This window comes from Melanotaenia boesemani, chromosome 15 (genome assembly GCF_017639745.1).
Source record: "Melanotaenia boesemani isolate fMelBoe1 chromosome 15, fMelBoe1.pri, whole genome shotgun sequence".
Classification (NCBI taxonomy): Eukaryota; Metazoa; Chordata; class Actinopteri; order Atheriniformes; family Melanotaeniidae; genus Melanotaenia; species Melanotaenia boesemani.
Window position 1 is genome coordinate 24395607 of NC_055696.1, and position 21635 is coordinate 24417241.

Sequence of the window (21635 nt, forward strand, 5' to 3'; positions counted from 1 at the left end):
ACACCATCTGTTTGCAGAAGCATGTTCATGATAAAAAAAAAACAGTCTTAAGCTCTTTGTCTCATTAGTTTTTAAACTGATCCTGTCTCCACCTTCTCCAGTTTCATTGCACCTGATTGGTATCCCTTTTATCAAGTGACCTCAATTACTTCTGCAAAGTGTTGTGGTATGCGGTGAAATCTACATTAAGCTGAGTTTAGTGAGGTGTGTAGGAGATCTCTCTTACCTTCACAGAGGAAAAATTTGGAATCTCCTATGCTGATTTCCCCCTGTGATGGAGTGATTTGCACCTGAATGGCAGCTGAGTGGGAAGAGAAAGACAAGAAGAGAAAAAATACATTAGCTTCAGTTTTATTGATATGAATCGTGACACAGGACCAAAGCAAGCTCAGGATCAAACTGCCTGTTTTAAGGAACATGTTCAGCTAAAACCCCTCTGCACATGAAACTGGGAGATTTTCTTTTATGCTCACAGAACATCTCCATGCACAAATAGGTTATGGTTTAGATTTACACAGCAGAGACACTTGTTTGTGGGTAATAATATTTAGCTTTTTTCACATTTACCACTCATTCATTTTGTGTTTCCACATGTCCAGGGCTAGCACGGCAAACAAAAATTTTATCACTAAATTTTCTTCTCTGTTTGGAGGAGACACACTCCTTGTGATCCACCTCTGAGATGCTGCCAACACTTATTAAATCATCCACCCGTGACCTTGTGACTACATGTCTGACACTTGGTCGATGCAATAGTTTGACTAAAAAAAAAAAGTAGCAGAGGATTAAAACAGTCCGTCAAGAACAGCACAACAAATGTCCTGGAATCTGAAGGAATAATTAGATTTATGATAGTTTGCATTTTTACTTGGTTTTAGGCATGCTAATCTTCACTCCTCAGCGGGGGTCTCAACACAGTCTTAACCTTCATTTTTTACACAGTGATTGACTGAGTCTTCCCAGAAACTGTCATACTCCCTTTCCTCAACCCTGCTGCTCCAGGTGATTTAAAAAGACATAAAACCTTAAATCCAAGAATATCCTTTTACTGAGACTCCAATGCTCCTCAGCATCACCTAAAGTAGCAGTGGCAGGGAAAAGATTTGGAACGAGTACAGAGATTCTCCTGCTGTTTGTTCCTTCCTGTATCCCAGTGAATTAGAACTCAAATTTGTGTGTGTTAAATGGAAAGTGTTTAAAAGGCCCAATCAGCACGTGTTCATCAGCATCAGAGGAAATGTGACATGGTTTAATGTAGGGCTTGCATCTGCAGTGAAAGCACCGCCTGCAAAGTAGAAACAGCACTGAAATCGTGATCCGGTGCCTGACAGAGAAATCCCACCGAGCCTCCAGCACGCCACTTCACACAAACAAGTTAGTCGGTCTCAGCTCAATTTTCACCAGGAGCTTCGTGGGAGTGGTTGACAAGGACTTGCCATTCAAAGACAGGTAGCCAGCTATCATCACGGCACAATGTGACATTTATGTTTCATCATGGTGCAGCCACATAGCTTCAGAACAACATCTGTGACTACGCAGAGGCTGTCACTGCAGTGGCCTTTGTTGTTTTCTTTTCATAACACACTCTTGGTGAGAAAAGCCATCACAATTATGGGGTGAAGCTTAACCGCAGCCAAAATGCTGGGAGGAGGGAAAGTGTGCAGCATTTAGAGATCCAGAAAAGACACACTTTGAGCTTTTGTGTCTATATGCATTTAAAGACTGACAGTATCTTCAGTGTTTGATCCTTTTCAGCAAAACATTTTAGCTGTGACTCATACTGTAAACCAGAGAATGAAAACTGACATAATGCATAACACTAGTGGAAATATTTATACAGAAAAAACTGTGTTTGGCTTTAACAATCTGCCAATATTCATTCAATCATATACTTTAATTAAAATTACCATCCCTCATTAATGCCAGGGTTAAAGTTAGAATAAGCTTGTTGTCATTAAAGGGATGAGTTTATTGACTTTTTAGATTTTGTTATGGTTAAACCAACCACCCATCATCGTTTTACCTATTTACCTTCTGTATATACTTCAGCCTAGTATCATGCAATAAGCACAAAAAGAAAATACATTTGCTTATGCAGACGCAGAATTATGATTTGTTTTCTTGTGACATAAATGCACATTTTCTGTAATTTGTGGTACACATGGGGAAGAACGTGTCAGTCCTCTAAGCTCCATTCTAACAGGAAAAATTTTGAAAGAGATGGAGGCAGGAATGAATTAGAGGTTTACTAATCACAAGCTTGATCATGATACAACATTATGTCAGTTAAATGGACAACGGTTCAATGTTTGCCGCCCCCCTAATATAAACCTTGGATTTTGATCAATATATTGTTACATCCTAAACCTAGTCAAGTTTAATGCCTGAACCTAACCAAGAGCCTTAGTTGGGTAAATGCTGGCCAACTTCTTGGTGAAAAAGAGGATAAACCATGTTAACAAGTCTAAAAGGTATTATGATGAACATCAGATGAACTTTACTAGATGACATTCCTAGGTGTTGATCTCCCATCATCCCAGTCAACATCCAGATGTGAAATGCCGTCTCAACCCATTCCCACATCAAACAGCACAAGCTCTGGAAGAACTTTCATTTATTCTGGCTGTTTTTTCCTCCTGGACACAGGTTTTAAAAATACAAAGCAGGAAGGCATGTAAGCAGCACAGCTGAACAAAGTGATCCGGGAGGTTTATGACACACTTCTGTCACTACACAACGTACACTACAAAATGTCAAACAGAATTAAAACCCTGAACAGGAGGCAAAAACTGAAAAATCTTTTTATCAAATAATGAAATATTGACCATTTCATTAAAATTTTCCAGGTAAGAACAATATCTCCACTATGGCTTACCAGAGCAGTCCCACAAATATTGATTTCCATTAAAATCTGCTTTTGCTACATGAATAAAGTGGCTTTGTTTCATGCAAGCACCAATGCTTTGCAGGCATGGAAAACCACTAACTTCAGTATGTTTGCTTACACAGGCTGGAGGTAGATACAAAGACAACAATCCATTTCCTTCCTTCATCTAGTAAGGTCACAAAAACCAGTGTAAACTCTACCAGGCCTCCTAAGACTGGGATGACTGGCCACAAATCAAATGATCATATCTGCTGTCCTAAACACAACAAAGAGGAGCTCAGTTGGTGTGGGAAAGATAGCTAATCCCAGAGATATTTTCTCACTGTTTGCTTCTAAATGGCAAGTTGTGCAATGTCTGCATGAGAAATTGATGCTCGGGTTGATGAGTCAAACAAACGTGAGATGTCCTGTTACTGATGAGGGATTATGTTCCACAAACAAGACGTCAGATTGAATTCAACTCATTTAAGTCAGTAAATACTCTACTATGATGAAAGGCAATTATCAAGTTAAGAAATGTCTTGCTGCAGCACTTCTGTTACACAATTTCAAGCCACATTAAGTGATCACAATGAGATCTGCTGCTAATTTATCCAAGTGGTGACATGTGGTAAAGCAAAGAGACGGCTGTGGCCCAGTCAGAGACACCTCAAACTGCAAACTGTCTGAACTCTGCGCTGATTCGGGTCTCATCTTCTCGCCAGCTTGCTGAAAAAACAAAAATAAATAAAACAAAAAACAAAGAAGCAGTGGCTGTTGTGAAATAAAAACAGTTCTGACAGAAACAAACGGTAATGGAACCAAAACTAGACTAACTTGAAGCATCTAAGGATGTAAATGGATGTTACTAATCAGAAGATGCATGTAGTCTATTCTTACAACAGACAAGTGTTGCATATGTTTAGCTGCATGTTGAAATGTTTTGGTAGGCAATTATTTTGTGTGGTGCAGCATTGTGTCAGACAACTTCTCTGACCCTAATCATGTAAACTTAGTCCTGCATGTTTATTTTGCATCTTTGATTTGAACTTGAAATTCTTATCTATGGAGTTTGGCTCCATCTATCAATACCCTCCTACCTCCATGGATTCCTGTCAATAGTGTTAGCATCCTGAGCATCAGCATCATTACATTACAATAGGAGAGAAAACCTTATAACAGGAGCTGCATCCATGCTAGAGAACTGAGGAAAGGAATTTAGCAATTGTACATTTTTTAAGCATTGTGGTGAAACTGTGGCGTGCTGCGCTGTTGACCAAAATTCAAGACACGATCTGTTAGTTGCTGTTAATGAAATGCCTTAGAGTGCAATACCAATATAGACCACTAGGGGGTTCTACTGGTGCCACTGGTTCCAAAATATATCTAGACTAAGACAACTCACTAAAATAAATTCTCTCTCATTAAAAAAGAAAAACAAAATATTTACAGAAGTTACTATGGCATGCATAGCTAGCTTAAAGTAGGAACAAAACAATTAGCATGTCAGCATGGGTGACGATGTGAGGAAAGCTTTATATTAAAACTAAACTATGCAACAAAGAGACTTGTGAAGATATGCATAAGGTTTGCATAGACATAACAGTGCTTAAAAATTTTACAATCAAACAAAGAGATCTTTGTTAGAGCTCACAACAGTTAATACGAGGAAACGAAGAGCACAACAAATGCATGTCTACATGCTGTTAACATTCTTCCAGATCACATACACAACTAAATTAGTTGCTTACATATGAACAGCTACTGACAGTGAGTTGTTATCTCAGATGAGAAAAGATGAATTCAGCAGTAATCAAATGAAAAGAAGCTTTGTGATCTCGTGATAACAGAATAATTACTTTGTGATCTTAAGAAAACAGCATCAAAATAAATAACTGCAGCCAGGCTGCTCTCGACTTCTGTATAAGGAAATGAATTAGTGTATTTAAACCAGGAGTATCATTTTAAAATATTCAAGGTAAAAGGAAGGATTACATCATTTTCTGTTTTTGAATCTAAAGCCAGAATGTTGGATTAGAACCTGCAGTAGATGGAGCTGCTGTAAGGATGAACGGATCATGTCAGTTCTTATTAAAACCCTTAAAAGAAGAGTCCCAGTCTGTTAGTCAATATGTGGCTCAGTTACATCACGGTTTCTGGCTAAGTTGTACTTGATGTAGGTAAAGATATCATTATCCATAATGCCCAACTGCCCACAAATCTGCTTAAAAGTAAAAATTAAACAGACCTTATTTACTTACTAACATTAAAAAGAAAAGAATAAGAGGCCCAGAAATTGAGGAGATTGGGAAGTGATGAGCACACTAAGGAGATAAAGAATGAAGCTAGCTCTGCCCCAATATGCTGTCATGACACCAATATAGCATCTATCTACAAAGTCTGTCCCTTTTTTCCAATCCTTTCTTAAAAACTAATAACAGCCTGCCATCTGAGTGTCCTTTTGTCTTCCCTCCTTCCACTTCTACACCACTCTGCTTCCCCACCATCATTCAGATCAGCATATTTTCACAGGGTCTTTCAAAGGTCTGCACGAAAGAGAATTCAGTGCATAACAGTAAATCTAGACTTCAGAGAAAACATGTGGCTCTCTCGAGAAACCAAGAGGTCACCGGACATTTAACAGAATTGGAATCTGTGTTATCAGATGCCTGGCTGTGGTTTCATTGTTCTCATATCTGCTGTGAAATCCCAGACTCCTGCACTAATATTTGGATCTGCTTCCAAACTAAGAGCTTTGTTTATTCAAGAGAAGTACTTGAAAACTGAGTCAACTCAGCCCTAAGCAACACAAATAAACACTCTAGACAACTTGGACCTGTTGGCTCCTTAATTTCATTTAGAAAGTTTAATAAAAGAAAGAGCTTAATTATTTCAAATGTTCAGGTAAATCTTGATTTTTTTTGGAGTTTTCAGTAGTTTATGAATGTGAACATTTGGAGAATTTGTTTCTGTCTGTACTATGGTGGGTCTTATTAAACTCACATCACTCTCTGAAGTACAAAGAATGTTTCACCGACATATTAAACACATGTGAAATGATGTAAAGCTCTTTCAAGACCCAACGAGGGCATTACAGGTTGAAATAACAGTATTCCCTCACTTCTATGCTATTGTTTCTAGCAGCATCTGTCAGACATGCAACACTGAAGAGCCAAAGCTGGAAGCACTTAAAGGAAATTCAGCTTAGGTTTTGCTTTCTTTTCAACGTTCATTTGACTCAATGACCTTATATTAACGGGCAGAAACCTAGAAAGATAAAGTCTAAACAGCTGTATTATTTATTTAATGACATGATTGGATGTATTCCTCTTGATAACATGAACAAATGTGTAAATTCTGACACAGTCACTGAGTGGTCCAGTGGGTTTATATACTAAGAGATAATTCTTCTTTTTTTTCTGTGAGTTAGTATCTGGTCGTTGTTGTGCTACTTTTGTGATAAGTCTTTTTGATTTGGTTATCATTTAAGAACTCTTAATGACTAGAAGCTCTGGTTTTTTTCTGTAAAAGTTGTAGGAAATTTTCTGGTGTGTTCATGTACAGGTGTAACAATTTGTTGTCTGGTGATGGTGTGGCTTGAAGGGTCATTGCCTTCTGTCTGTGGTGTTTTTGTCTCCTTTCTTCTTTCCATTTTGCTTCTTTTTACTGTCTTCCTTCTTTTTCTATCCCTTCCCGTCAGGTTCAGCAAGATTACATAGAGTCCATGATTCAAAGTAAATAAATAAATAAATGAATCAGATTATCAAGAGGAGCCTTATACCCATAAGCCTCCCCTTGGCAAAGCAAATTTGTTCAGCACAATACAGCAACCAGATTATCATTTTGCTTGCTATGATGCTGGACAGGACAGGTTAAAAAAAAAAGAAAGAAAAGAAAAAACATGGACACATCAATGAAGGATGAAAGTAGGGCTGCAGCAAACTATTATTTTGTTTAACAAGTATTCTGTCAATTATTACATGATTACATGATTATTACATAACTGCATGAGAAATGTTTTTGCTTCATTGAAAAATAAATCAGAACTACTTAACAGAGAAGAAAAGGTAGATCTCCTCACATGAGGCACTCATGGTTTTCTCTTCCAGAAAGCGATGAACAGCATAGCAAACAAAACCAGTTAGTGCAGTTAGGAGCCCTTTTAACCCAGTTTTCAGAGATTTTCTCCTCAAAGCAAAAACATACATACACTTAAAATAAAATTACTTCTAGGTATAAGGTTGTCTAAAAAAATCACATTTGGCTCTTTCTGTGTTTTGATTTTGTTTGTACTTCCATGTAAAATGAGAATATTAGTTCACATAAACAGCTTACTGACGAAAATAAAGGCTTTGTTGGCATGTTAGTTTTTGATGGGGAAAAGCACAAATACAACAGTGATGCTTAGAAAGATTATTTAAAGAAATAAATGGATCATCCAACATGCACACAGATTTATGGAAACAAGCCAAATCAAACATCAACATGGCCTGACTGAGAAAAAGTGGATTATTCAAAATCAAGCAAAGAGTTTGAAGCCTGGTTAAATAGGCTTGAACTTGGAAGGAATGGATGACACAACCAACATGAATACACAAACTGAAAACGTCTTGAATAGTAACTCCCCAACACACTCTAAACTGCCTCTCTGTGCAGGACAACTGTGCCTAGCAGCTTTTCAACTTTTCACTGTGGCACAACCAGATCTGACAGTTCCCACCATCAAACTGCAGCACACCCGCTTATTTTCTTCTGGAAAACCAGACAGCTTACTCCCTGAAACGTCCACTGAATCTTCAAAAAACCCAAAACTACTCGTTATTTCACTAAACTGACAGGAAAGACACAGCTGTTTTGCATGCTGGCCCTTTTCATTTCTCTGTATGATGTTCTATTAACGTCCAATAATAAAGCTGTAATACAGGCTGTGGATTATGAAAAAAATATTCATAAATCAGCTTAATTACAACTAATCCATTTTTTTCTCTGTTTTTAAAATCTGTTTGCTTATAAAAACTCTAATCTTTCTTCTAATGAGCATTTGGGGAATATGATCAAAAATATTTGCACCAGTATCAGTTTGATCAAGTAAAACAGGGTCTTCTACAAAAGCATCATTAATTTTTCTTCATCCATATATAGACTCTGACATAAATACTTCAAACCTTCTGTTTTTGACTTACAGGCTGATTATTTCAGTTATGAATATGATGTTTAAATTAAAAGGGAACACAGTATAGCACACTTAAAGCCAAGCATTATGAGCTTAGACCTGGTATCAGCAGTGGTGTACTAATACACTGCTAATCCTCCCAGATTTGAAGCAAATATGACTGTGAGATTTTGTTAACAATGACCTAAATCACTGAGTCTAGATGCAAGTTCTGGCTATTCTGTAGTGAGAGGATTATGGACTTTACAGTCCGCTACTGTAAACAGGCATTTAGCTACTAAACTACAGAGTTATTTAACTCTGAATTATGTAACAGCACAAATATTTACACAAACCACATGGCCAGAATTGCCTCACTTTAGGGTGAGTGAGTTTTAAAAGTGAACACATGAGAAATAGTCCATTCTGTTGAGAAGACCTGAAGTTGGAAGCAGCTTCTTTCCTGTCTTGAATCAGGAGGTCTGTCTGCAAGCCTAATTGGAGCCTGGCAGCCGGTTGTGACTGGCTCCATTACAAGGAGGCTACGCCAGTCAGCTGTTGGTGCTTAACATGCAAGTCATGTCAGAGCAAGCACACACGATTCAGGGGCAGACAGCACTGTGTAGGGTTTCACCGGGATGCATGCATCTATGGCACATAAACTTGAAAAGGAGCTGTCTTTGGATGGATCACGAGGAAAGGTGAATTCTTTGTAGCTTGAACTTTATTTTTCTCTGTAATGGGTGTGGGCACTGAGGCCAAAGACTTGAGCAGGATCCGAGAACACACCAGCAGCTTAATACTTCCCTCTCAAAGCTTTCCAGCCAGGAACATTCAGGCAGAAAGCTCTTTTTGTTTCATCTCTGACTGAATTAGTTTGGCAAGTTTGTCTTTGATTTCTATGGGATAAACTTTGTGCCACTGGGGAGCGAATCTGAATTCTTTATATTTAAATATGAATCCTTCAATTTGAATCTGAATATGCCTGTTTGAATAATTGCTTAAAAAAACTGAATCCAAAAAAACTGAATCAAAAACTGAATTTTGTGTCATTAAAACATGAATTATTGGGCTCCGTCAGTGCAGAAGACACAGGAGACACAGGCGACGACCTATTTAAAATTAAATGCAACGTTGCCACTGATGGTAACAATTCATAAAGATATTGGCATGTCCGTTGTGGCTTTTGAAGGACGGAGATTTAATGTTTGTGGACCCTGACCACTGCTGGTTGGGACGTTGCGGGACGACAGTATGTTGCTCCATTCTCGTCTCTCCTGGACTGACGGAGCCCAATAAGCCTGCAAGCTGCTTTCACAACGATGCACCGTCACAGACATGATCTAGCGTGTCTGCAGCCGGGCGAGTTTCTGTTGCTACGGTTAACAACTAGCCGCCACCCTCCCCTCGCCCTCCCTCTCCTTGTAGCCATTGAGAACAACAGCACAAAACCGATGTTACTCCATCTGCGATCGACTAGTTTTGCCTCACGTCAGGTCCCGGATGTGTGGCACAAAAGTTGAATTTCAGATCTGAATTTGAATGGAGAGAACTGAAACTGAACTATGAAAATGAATTAGGTAAAGAAATTTTTCAAATACAAAAGTTTCAACTTTACTAATATACACATTCAAAAAACAAAGATTCAATATCAAATATGGTCATTTGGATTCAGTTTTTTTAAGCAATTATTCAAACAAGCATATTCAGATTCAAATTGAATGATTCATATTCAAATATACAGAATTCAGATTCGCTCCCCAGTGGCACAAAGTTTATCCCATAGATTTCCCTCTGGCAGTAAGCAGGAGGTGAAGGAGGAATTTCTATTTTATAAACTTGTTTTACTCCTTTGTGTATGAATATTTTGGGACAATTTTACTATTGTTTCATGCTAGAGTGGAATGACAGAATAACAGGATGGAATCCTTTCATGAACTTCATGTTTTATGGTGGTTTCTGTAATCTCAGTCATCTACAGTAGGTCATTGTAATCTTAAGTACTCAAATTATCTGAAGCACAAAACAGCATAGAATAACTGGACTTAATATCATATGGGCTTTGTGGACTTTGAAAAGGTCTATCAGCCATCTGGTCCTCATATAACAAAAATGAGAGCTATGTTTGCATTCTTAATGCCAAGTCAAGCAAGTTTTCAGCAGATGAGGGTTTCTGCCAACATTAAATCCTGCTAGTGACAGTTATGTACAGGATTTTAAGGTGTGGATGAGGTGAGGAGGGTGTCAGCCACAGGCACTAAGGATCACATATGTGTGTTCATTTCTAAAGAACGCTCTGGGATTGGTTGCAGCAAAGTGTAAAGCAGTGGTAAGTCAGCACCTCCTATTCTGATTATATTTTTGTTCTATCTTTTAACTGGATATAGATTTTTTCTACCAGTTGACAGTAAGTTGGTGTGTTAAGAAATTTTATGGATCTCAGGTTGCTGCTTATGAATGAGGGGAAGTGGAACATGAGATAGACCAGTGGACTAGTGTTCAGACTGTCATTGTGAAGGGAAATTCAAAGAAGAGTTTTGTGGAATCCAGTAACAGCTAGTGATCACAGTTCTGCAACCAGCTGAATGTCCTTGCTGTGGGTCGCCCATGCTGGGTGTTAACATGACAGTGCAACCTTCAGTTTTCACTTGATTCTACACCACTAAAACAGAACAGTTTCTAAGACAACAGCCACTAAATGATGGTAACTGATATTACCTTACCGACACACATCAAGCTGTTTGCCAGTTTAGGACACGGCTGCAAACCAAGCACCCTCCTAGCTCTTCAGCTACTCTTTGCATGTCTTAAAGGAGCTCCCCACAAAAGATCTTGCATCAAGGTTTTTCTGAATAATTACATCACTCCATAAACACCACCTCCCTCATTCTTAGCTCCTCTTTCTGTCATGATTACTGCGCTGCAGTGATCACTGCCTGCAGGAACCTCCACTCCCTCATTAAGTTCATCTGTTCCACCTGTCCTGATTACTCACTCTCTCCACCTGGTCCCCGCCCTACTTAAACACTCTCCAGTCTCTGCTTCCCTGCCAGATGGTCAACATTGCTAACCCTGCTGATATCCAGCATTCATCCCTTGTTTCTAGACTCCTGTTGCCGACCTTGCCACGTCTCCTGGATTGCCCTGTGCCTGATTCCCTGTTGGATTTTCCTGCCGTCTGCCTTCTCTGGATTTTGACCCATGCTTTGGACTGACCACTGAGCCTTGCCTGTCACTGATAAGTAACCTGTTTTCTGCCTTCTCGTGTACGAGCCTGCCGGCCTCATTACTACTCTTCTGGATTATTGGATTTTCCCTGTTCATGTCTGGAGTCCCTTTTTCAGGATCCTGTACCCCACAGCATATAAGGACCTTATTGTCACTCCCTGCTGGACTGTCTCTGGATATTGCCTTGGAGCCCCTGTTTCAATAAACACATTTCTTGCTTCATACTCCATCACTGTGTGTGGCTGAATTTCCGGGTCCCCCCCTTGACAACTCATTACACTTTCTGTCTGCTTCCACCTTTACTTTTTACCCTAATAGTCTATGGTGGGTCTTTTGTTGTTTATTCCCCCCCCCCTTTCTTTTGGCCTGGAACAATTGCATGTGTGATCTTTTCCACACCATTAAAAAAATAGTATATATGGAAAAGTCTTAGTGTTTGAGGATTGAATTCCTGATCAGATCCAATACTGCATGACATTCAGTTTCTCATTTGTGCAACTAAGCTGGAGGTTGAAGCAGAATTTTTATTGTATTGCTTTTTACTTTGGCTCTGTAACGGTAGGAATTTCAGTCAAGATTAAATCTTCCTACGTTCAATTTGTTTCATAAGTGGTGACTATTAAAGACATAGATTGCTTTCCTCTTGTTGAACCCTTATGCCCTTTGGATGTGGTGCCCATTTCCATGGAAGAGAAGAACATTCCCATTAAATTAAAATGGCCCCTCTTTAAAAAGCAGCCTTAACTGTCTGAGAGGAAATGGCCCTCCATACCAACAAACCCCTTCCCTTTATGACTAAAATGTACCTTACACTTGATTGCAGTCTCGGTGCATTTGCTCACTTACTGACAGCACGGTGACTTACAAATCACATGGTCATTAAGTTTTTCTTTTCACAACATTTTTAAACTATCATTTTATCTACAGGGTCATGAGAGTAAAACAATATGATCAATAAATGAGATCTCTCCTTCACTCATGGACAATAGAAGATGGAGAAACGCTGTCTGGTCTGATGAGTCTCCATTTCAGCTCCACATTCAGATGCTAGGCTCAGAATTTGATGGAAACATCATGAAAACATGGATCCACCCTGCCTTGGATCAATACTTCAGGTTGCTGCTGGTGTAAAGGTGTGGGGGGTATTTTCTTGGCCCACTTTGGGCCCCTTAGTACCAATGTGACCTGGTTTAACCACCACAGCCTACCTGAGTATTGTTGCTGACCATGTCCATCCCTTTATGACCACAGTGTAACATCTTCTGATGCTACTTCCAGCAGGATAATGCACCATGTCACAAAACTCAGATAATCTACAACTGTTTCCTAGAACATGAGTTCACTGGACTCCAGTGGCTTCCACAGTCACCAGATCTCAATCCAATAGAGCAACTTTGGAATGTGGTGGAACGAGAGATTCTCACCATGGATGCCGCCGACAAACCTGCAGCAACTGTGTGATGCTGTGATGTCTATATGAAGCAAAACCTCTGAGGAAGGTTTCCACCACCTGGTTCCATCTATCACACCAAGGATTAAAGCAGTTCTGGAGGAAAAAGGGGGTCCAAACCAATAATAAGACAGTGGCTGGTGGGTATATATCACATCAAGTCCAGTGGATCCAGTGAATCTAAAACTGGGTAATAAATTAAATTTTAACAATATTTAATAAAGTGATTCTTTCCAAGGGGGGGAATTCTCAGTATTTCTTCATTCCAGTCTTGTGTGTGCATTTTTATTTCAGCATTCCTCTTCTTGCAGTATGCTGGTTCTTCACGTCCATACTGCTGGTAAAAATGGTTCTGGTATTATTTTAAATTTTAGATAATTTCCTTTTGAAATGCAAATTCAGCAATGTTCTACATCCCATACATGTGTTTATTTGGAACTTATGATGTTCATCCACTCATTGATTGTGTTTTTCATCTTTGACTTTTTAACTCCTCTGTATCCATGGCAATCATTTGCATTGTTTGTAGCAGCTGTAGTGATGTTAACACAAAGACAGCAAAGTGTCACATGCATCTGGACTCTTTTTCCCATGTGAGCATGGCTGTGTCTCTGCTCTTCCAGGTTCCTGAAGCACAGCTGCACCTCATCAGTTTATCATCCCAGCAGTTCATCTACCCCGGTCCTTCCTTCATTCAGTGCCAGGTTGTTTAAACAAGAGGTAGATTTGGTCTCATCCATTCTGAGAATAGTCTTGTTCTCTCTGCCCTGTCTAACAGGACATTATCATAGACTTTAGGAGGGAAAAAGAGACATTCCACCACTGTTCATCAGCGGGGACTGTGTGGAGAGGGTGGAGGACTTCCACTTTTTGGGAGTCCAAATCGAGGTGGACCCTACCTAGATTGTGAACACCTCTAAGCATTGGTAAGTAACATCACCCAGAGGCTGCTGGTATCCTTCTACACATACACTACATAGAGCATCTTGGTGTACTGCATGTGTGTGTGGTCCACCAGCTGCCGGTGGCTCAGAGGACGTCAAGGGTCATAAACATGGCCCAAAAGATCAGTTATCTGCCATAACAACAATATTAATCTCGGATATTGGTATCGGCCAAAATTTTCACATTGGTCCATCCTCTTTCTATTTATTATATTTTATTCTGTTTTGCACTTACTGTAGGGCTTTGTAATTTTGTTGCACTTGCTGCAATGACAAAGTTCTATTCTAACATGTTTGTTGTTCCTGTAGGAAACCCGCTGAAGCCAAAACTTCTGGATCCTACTTTTTTTTTTTTTTTTTTTTTTTTTTTTTCTTTTTTAACTTGTCTTGTCCAGCATCGTTGCAAACAGAATGATTGTCTGGCTGCTGTCTGGTGCTGGGCAATTTTACTCTATCAAGCAGGGATTTATACTACATGTATAAAGTCCCTCTTGATGACATGAAAAACTTTATTAAATCAGACTCTTAATGCTGGACTCGACCGGAGGGGACAGAGAGAGAGAGAGATAGAAAAGAAAGTAGAGAGAAGAGGGAGGGGAGAGAGAGGGACAGAAAGGGTGTGGGGAGTGCGGGTGGGGACTTAAAACATTATACAGAAAACCATGTAATCCATACTACTTGCAACATATATAGCTAAGATCATCCTGGCCAGTAGGTCATTACACAACTAGTTGATAATAGTAACAATAATAATAATCACAATAATAGTAATAATAATAATAGTAGTAGTAATAATAATAAGAGTAAGAGTAATAATAATAATAAGAACAGAAATAATAAAAAAAAAGAAAAAAAAATATGATAATAGATATAAGTGAAACTGCTGTATTCAAGAACACGCGCAGAGAAACCTGTGTGGATATGCTGGAGAACTCGGCCACATGGCGACGCAAAGACTGTGTGGAGACGTTCAGGAAGGAGTGACCATGCAGAGTGATCATGCAGATGCCACCTCACTTGAACAGAGGCCAGAGTCAGGCCAGCGGTCCCGAGACCCAGGCCACCAGCCCCCCCGTAGGCTACAGATCCCGACCGGTCCACAGAGACGACCACTCGCCCGCCCAGGAAGGCAGCAGCAGGAGACCCCAGCAGGAGCCGCCCCGCGGACACAGGGCACCGGCCCCGGCAGGCCGAGGCCAGCAGTCCCCGACCCCCCCGGGCACCGGCCGCCCGGGACAGACGGGGCAGAGGGCCCGGGCCCAGGAGCGCAGGGACACCCCCCACCCCCACAGGCCAAGGGCCAGCACGCCACCCGGGGGGACCCGGCCCGCCCAGACGGCCACCGCCAGAGGCCAGCCCCACACCCCAGCGCCCAGCCGCACACCCCGAGAACCAGTCCTGCCCCCCCCCCCAGACCAACACACACAAACACACACACTCTCCTTCCACTCCTCCATTCATCCTCCCACACATACACCATCCAACCTTTACATACTCTGTCCTCCCACACACACACACCATCCTTCCACCATCCATCCTTCCACACACACACCATCCTTCCACCATCCATCCTCCCACACACTCACCATCCTTCCACCATACACTCTCCCACACCTACCCCATCCTCCCACACACACATCATCCCTCCACCACTCATCCTCCCACACATACACCATCCTCCACCTTCACACCTCCCACACACACACACACACACCATCCTTCCACTACCCATCCTCCCACACATACATCATTCTCCTACACATACACCGTCCTCCCTCTCCTACACCAAACATCCACCTTCACGTACCCCATCCTCCCACACACACACACACCACCCCTCCATCACCCACTCTCCCAAACATACACCACTCCCCCACACACACACCATCCTCCCTCCCATACACCATCCATCCTCCTGCACACACACCATTCTTCCACCATCCATCCTCCCACACACTCCCCCTCCCTGCACCATACATTCTCCCACACATACCCCATCCTCCCCCACATACATCATCCCTCCACCATTCATCCTCCCACACCCACACCACCCCCCCTCCCACACACCACACATCCACCTCCACACACCCCACCCTCCCACACACACACACCATCCCTCCACCACCCATCCCCCCACACACACACCACTCCCCCCCCCCCCCCCACATACACACACACACACAAACAAACACCATCCCCCCACCACCATCCTCCCGCCACCCCACGCCGCGGGGGGACAGCCCCAGCCAGGAGGCGAGGAGACACGAGCTTCTGGATCCTACTGCTGCCGGTGAATCACTGTCCTCATCACCCTATCTTGCACACACAATCCTAGTGTATTCAAAACTGATGCTGTGTCAAGGTCCCAAGCACAAGATGTTATTTTCATTTGTAGACTTATTTAACTGTTAAAAAAGCTAAACTAAAAAAATGCTGCTGCAGTTTAATTCGATCTTTTTCAGCTCAGCTAGTCAGCATGTCAGTGACTTTATCAAACTCAAGAAAGTCTTACATATATATATATATATATATATATATATATATATATATATACATATATATATATAATCGCAACATTGGTAAATATCAGTTATCTGCAATAACAACAATATTAATCTTGGATATTAGTATCGGCCAAAATTTTCACATTGGTTCATCCTTATTCTATTTATTATATTTTATTCTGTTTTGCACTTACTGTAGGGCTTTGTAATTTTCTTGTACTTGCTGCAATGACAAATAAAGTTCTATTCTAACATGTTTGTTGTTCCTGTAAGAAACCCGCTGAAGCCATCACCCTATCTTGCACCCACAATCCTAGTGTGTTCAACCTGTGGAGCTGAAACACAGGCTCAGTCTGTCTCCTCACCATGCCATCAAATCGGCCAGTTTCAGTGGAATCATTCTTACAAGTCAATCATTTCAAGCTTTGTCAATAGGCTTCATAGTATTTGCAGCTCAAGTATCCTGTCTGCTCTTTGGGTACAGAAACTTGCCACTGTGACATGAAATATACTAGTTTTTTATTACCAGCAGTAATTCTTCCAGCTTGTCTGGACTTCAAAGGAAAATGAATCTGCACCAAACAGCTGAATATATAACAGTTATTACTTCATCGTCCTTACAGAACTAACTTCCAACACTGTTTCCAATTTGTTTTTCAGATGCAGATAAATTAGCCTTTCAGAGTCACATGCCAAACTGCCTTCACCACTCATCATTCACCTGCTGCACCTTGGCACTGCACAAAAGGCTAAGCAGCCATTTTTATGTGCTCTGTGTGGGCCTGATGCTAAGCTTCTTCTCCTTATATCTTTCAATCTCATCACCGCAGCTTTGTTAGGGTTACAGTTAGCTGTCACAACCCTAACCCCTAACATCAGCTGACATACAAATCCATTCCAAAACAACTTAAAAAAAAAGACACTTTGAGATGGTTTTTATTCTTAATGTTTATAGCCAACAGTGAGTTAGGACTACTTCATGCAACCATGTATTTGCCCTTCTGTATTGATCATAAATGCAATGCCTCATCTAATCTTCTTCAAATATCCAGCACCTTGATTCATTGCCAATAACAGTGACCTTTCAGTAAATCATCTCCTTGTACACTGATTAATTTTAACACCATCATATTGACAGCAACTAATTATTCGGCTAGGATGAAATACTGCATAAAAGGCCAACAGGGAAATCGGCATGAAAAACAGCCTCAGCATGAAATGACATGAACAAATTTTATGTGAAAGCCAGCCATAACAAAGGGCAAAATGGGTCAATATTATAATATAATAAGGCCTTTGTTTGCAGTGCCATGCAACTTGCACTTGAACATGAATAGACTTGCTTTAAGTCAAAATAAGAAAAGTTTATTAAAAGGGAAATAAAAAAGGAATCAGTCAATGAGGAGCAAGACTATGCACCATAGAAAGCCCGCTGCACTATTTCTCATAGATAGATAGATACAGAGAGACCAAAATGTTAGCTTCAGATGAAAGCACTGCAAGATTAAATGTTAAAATGAAATAAAAATGAAATTGTTGGTAAAAGAAAACTTTTGGATAATCTGAAAGGTAAGAATTTTTCAGGCAATTTTAAGTAGATTCAATGGTTATTAGCTTGTGTTGGACAACATGGAGTCCCCCCTGTCTAAATACAGAAGCACATCAACATTAGATAAATACCTTCCTTTAGTTCAGGGGTAGCCAACGTTGGTCCTCGAGGGCACCAATCCGGCAGGTTTTCCAGATTTCCGTGCTCCAACACACCTGACTTAAACTAACAAGTCATTGTGGAGATCCTTATAGGCTGTTGGATCCATTTAATTTGAGTCAGGTGTGCTGGAGCAGGGAAATCTGGAAAACCTGCCGGATTGGTGCCCTCGAGGACCGACGTTGGCTACTCCTGCTTTAGTCCATTCAAGTCAAATGTCAGTCTAGGATGAGTATAACGTTTATATTTGGCTGAGAAGAACTTGCAGGTGCCTTCTTTTGCCTTTCTGCTGGGGTTCAGCTTTGCCTCCTGACTACCAGTGACCTCTTAAGAAAATATGGCTAAATGTTTTCTTCGAAAACTATTTGAGCTTTTCTAGTTATAATGTGAGTTAAAAGAGATTTAACTGGATGTACGGCAGCTTACGCCATTCCTACAGCACATCCTACAGCTCATCATGAGGAGGATTTCCATCCTATCTGAATCAGATCTGACCTGAATATGCCTCAGGTCCAACCAATTAACTTTCTACAGGCTCTTTCTGTCACAAGGTCAAATCCCCTGGTACACTGTAATTAACAGCAATGCAACTGAGGCCAAGTCATCATTGGGAAGAAAAGGGAAATGTGATGTCTTTTAGGTGAGGAGAGGGCAGAAACCATAAGTTATCTTCCTCCATCAAAACAATAATCTTGTAAAAAAAAAAAAGGACAACCTGCAGTCTGTATAATGTATTTCATATATTTAACTTCTAATTAGTTATTTTCCCTTAACAGTAATGCTTCATATCATTTTAAGCAGACCCTCCCATTTTATGTATTTATTATGAAATATATAATATAATATTAGTATACATTATTTCATAGTTTTGCATTTTATTGTATATTATATATTATTGTACTATTTGTTTTATTTTATTTTGAATGTATATTCTTACAATATTGAATAAATAAAAATCATTTGAGAAATTGTAAGGACTGAATCAAAGCTCAGACACAATGTGACACTCAGAACTGATGCTGTGTCAAGGTCCCAAGCACAAGACGTTATTTTCATTTGTAGACTCATTTAACTGTTAAAAAAGCTAAACTCTGAACAAAAGCTGCTGCAGTTTAATTCTATCTTTTTCAGCTCAGCTAGTCAGCATGTCAGAGACTTTATCAAACTCAAGAAAGTCTTGCAGTGATATAAAGAAATCCTTCAAATTTCAGTGCTCTTACCAACACTTATGGTTACAACTACATCATGTGTATTTTAATAATACAGTTCTTAGAGTTCAGCATGAAATAACTAATCTTTCATCCCCCAAAGGATGGAAATAAAATAGTATCTGAAACAGCTGCTGCTTGAAATGAAATACTGGAGGAGCAAAAGATGTAGAGCTCAGCCAAACAGATTCCTTTTTATTCTCACATCTCTTTCTTCTGCAGAGCACATGATGAAAACACAAACTCAGGGGAGTTTCTGCACTGTCAAATAAGATAAGTTGACTTGCATCACGAGGCATTTTCTCCTTTTTTTCTATGTACATGGACACAAAAATAACTGCATATCAGAGCACAGTTTCACTACACCTGTCATGAAAGGTGTGTTAATCTATTTTAACAGGTAAAAAATGCAGCGTTAAACATCTGCCTGTCATCCAGGAGACATGGATTTGTCTCCTGTGTCACATTAAATCTTTAGTTTCAAATGTCAAAATGCTTCGTCTAGGTACCTAAATCACATAGACATTAAAAAGCCATTTTGTTAGGGTTAGGAAAAAATCATGGGTTATGTCCACACACTGGAACACATGCTGCACATTTCCCTTTTCTAGGTAACTCACTGAGATTCATAGTAAAAAAAAAATAAATAAAAAATTATACTTTTATTCTTATAGTTGTGCTGGATTTGAACAACCATGATTTGGCTCTGTGCTAAGTGGGATATCTTTCATGTGTTCTTTTAGCTAACTCAAAGGCCACGTAAAAGACACTGCACCATGATTAACTACTAAGGTCAACAGGGCTAAACCACCACCCCACCCTCTTTCATTGGTTGACCTTGAGGTGGCCCTGCATCTCACCAAGCTGATAATCACTGCAGAAGCTTTAAAACATTCTGGCATACCAATGGCAAAGAAACTAATGATACAAGTACAGCAGAAGAAAAACTCAGATGTTTTAATAAAAAATATTTCCACCAACATTTCTAAAGCTGGGGCCATGGAGGAGTTGAAATATTGTAAGAGTTGTGTTTGGGAGTGATGGTAGGATGGAGTGGGGAGATTGGGCTTGTCAGCAGTAATGAGCACTGGTCTCTTTTTTCAAATCATCACCCATAGTCCAGAGACCTGGGTAGTGACCAAAAGAATGATACAAGCAGCTGAAATGAACTTCCATCGGAAGGTGGCCAGGCCCAGCCTGAGCGATCAGGTGAGGAACTCACATCTGGAGGGATCTTAGTGTGAAGTTGCTGCTCCTCTGTACTGACATGAGTCAGCTGAGGTGGCTTGAGCATCTGATTAGGATGCCTCCTGGCCCCCTTCCTTTGAAAGTTTCTGGGTACGTCCTTCTGGAGACCCCGGGGCAGACCCAGGACCTGCTGGAGAGATAATATCCTTCCTGGCCAAGGAGTGTCTCGGGATCCCTCAGGAGGAGCTGAAGAGCGTTGCTGTGGAGACCGGTGTTTGGGTCTACCTCCTGAACCTGATGCCATAGTGACATGTCCTCAGATAAGCAGATGAAATTAATTAGAATTAACTGGGAAATAAACTATAATAGTAGATCAGTGATTCCCAGCCCTGGTCCTCAAGGCACACTATCCTGCAGGGAGACATCTGCAGGATAGTGTGCCTTGAGAACCAGGGTTGGGAATCACTGCCATAGATTAAAGTTTGTGAGCCCCAACTGAGAGTGTTCCCCATGATGTAAACATCTAGGTGCAACATTCCATGTTTTCATCACCTCAACACATGACTGTGGGATTATTTAAAGTGTTTGACATCTGAGATTTGAAGCAGCAAGACCAGATGCTTTGCGTAAGTGTTAAGTCAACATTGTGGCTCTCCTGCAACACGAGTTCTTTAAGCTCTGCACAACCATAAGATCAATTTAGCTGAAATAAAACATAATAAAAAAAATACCTTATTTTTACCTAAGAACCTGCTGAGAATTAGCTGGGAATAGATAAATAATAGCTATTAGGAAACACCTATTACATGTTGGAAATTTTTAATATTTTGTTAAATAATTACATATTAATGGGCTATAATTTTTATATGATAACCTTAGTGTCATCCACATGAGAAGAGCTGTCATTCAAATCACTTATCCTTACTAGTTTACTCAAAGCTTTGGAGTAACAGCTCCTCCAGCATGCTGGGTGTCTCAGAAGCAGCAGTTAGCTTCATCTGAAATGTGGACAGTGGCTAAATGATCCGAGAGGCATTTCTGGCAGCGAGTGGGTTTACATCAACTTGCAAAGATGGAGTCAGTTTGAGCTTCGCCTCAGACAGCCCGCTGACTCCAGGGTTTATTGCAACTTATATTTCTAAAATAACACTCTAAAGAGAAAGGTCACACTTTGGATTGCACAACAAGTAACATAATGAAAATCTCTGGGCTCAGTTTCTTGCAGCGATCTCACCTCCAGTTCTGGTGGATGTGATTAAAGTTATTGAAGTGAGTCTGATAGAAATGACATGGAGGATCCAAGATTTTAAATTGGAGTAGAAGCTCTCATCCAATCAGCTTTAAAGAGCTCATTTCATCAAACAGTTGAACCAAATGAAGCAAAGAC

General features: G+C 40.4%; 1 protein-coding gene and 1 long non-coding RNA gene across 21 annotated transcripts in view; one reads left to right on the top strand and one right to left on the bottom strand.

The window, feature by feature from the left end:
- The window catches only part of ncam1a (neural cell adhesion molecule 1a), a 303473-nt gene that overhangs the window by 89321 nt on the left and 192517 nt on the right, over positions 1 to 21635 (bottom strand). For all 20 annotated transcript variants that reach the window (XM_042008023.1, XM_042008028.1, XM_042008022.1 and 17 more), the window contains exon 2: positions 227 to 301. In XM_042008023.1, coding sequence (XP_041863957.1) covers positions 227 to 301 — 75 coding nt within the window. The remainder of the gene's footprint in view (positions 1 to 226; positions 302 to 21635) is intronic.
- Positions 8444 to 13984, top strand: LOC121654112. The gene is made up of 3 exons (XR_006012907.1): positions 8444 to 8719; positions 13320 to 13416; positions 13950 to 13984. It is a non-coding gene; the product is annotated as an uncharacterized LOC121654112 (long non-coding RNA).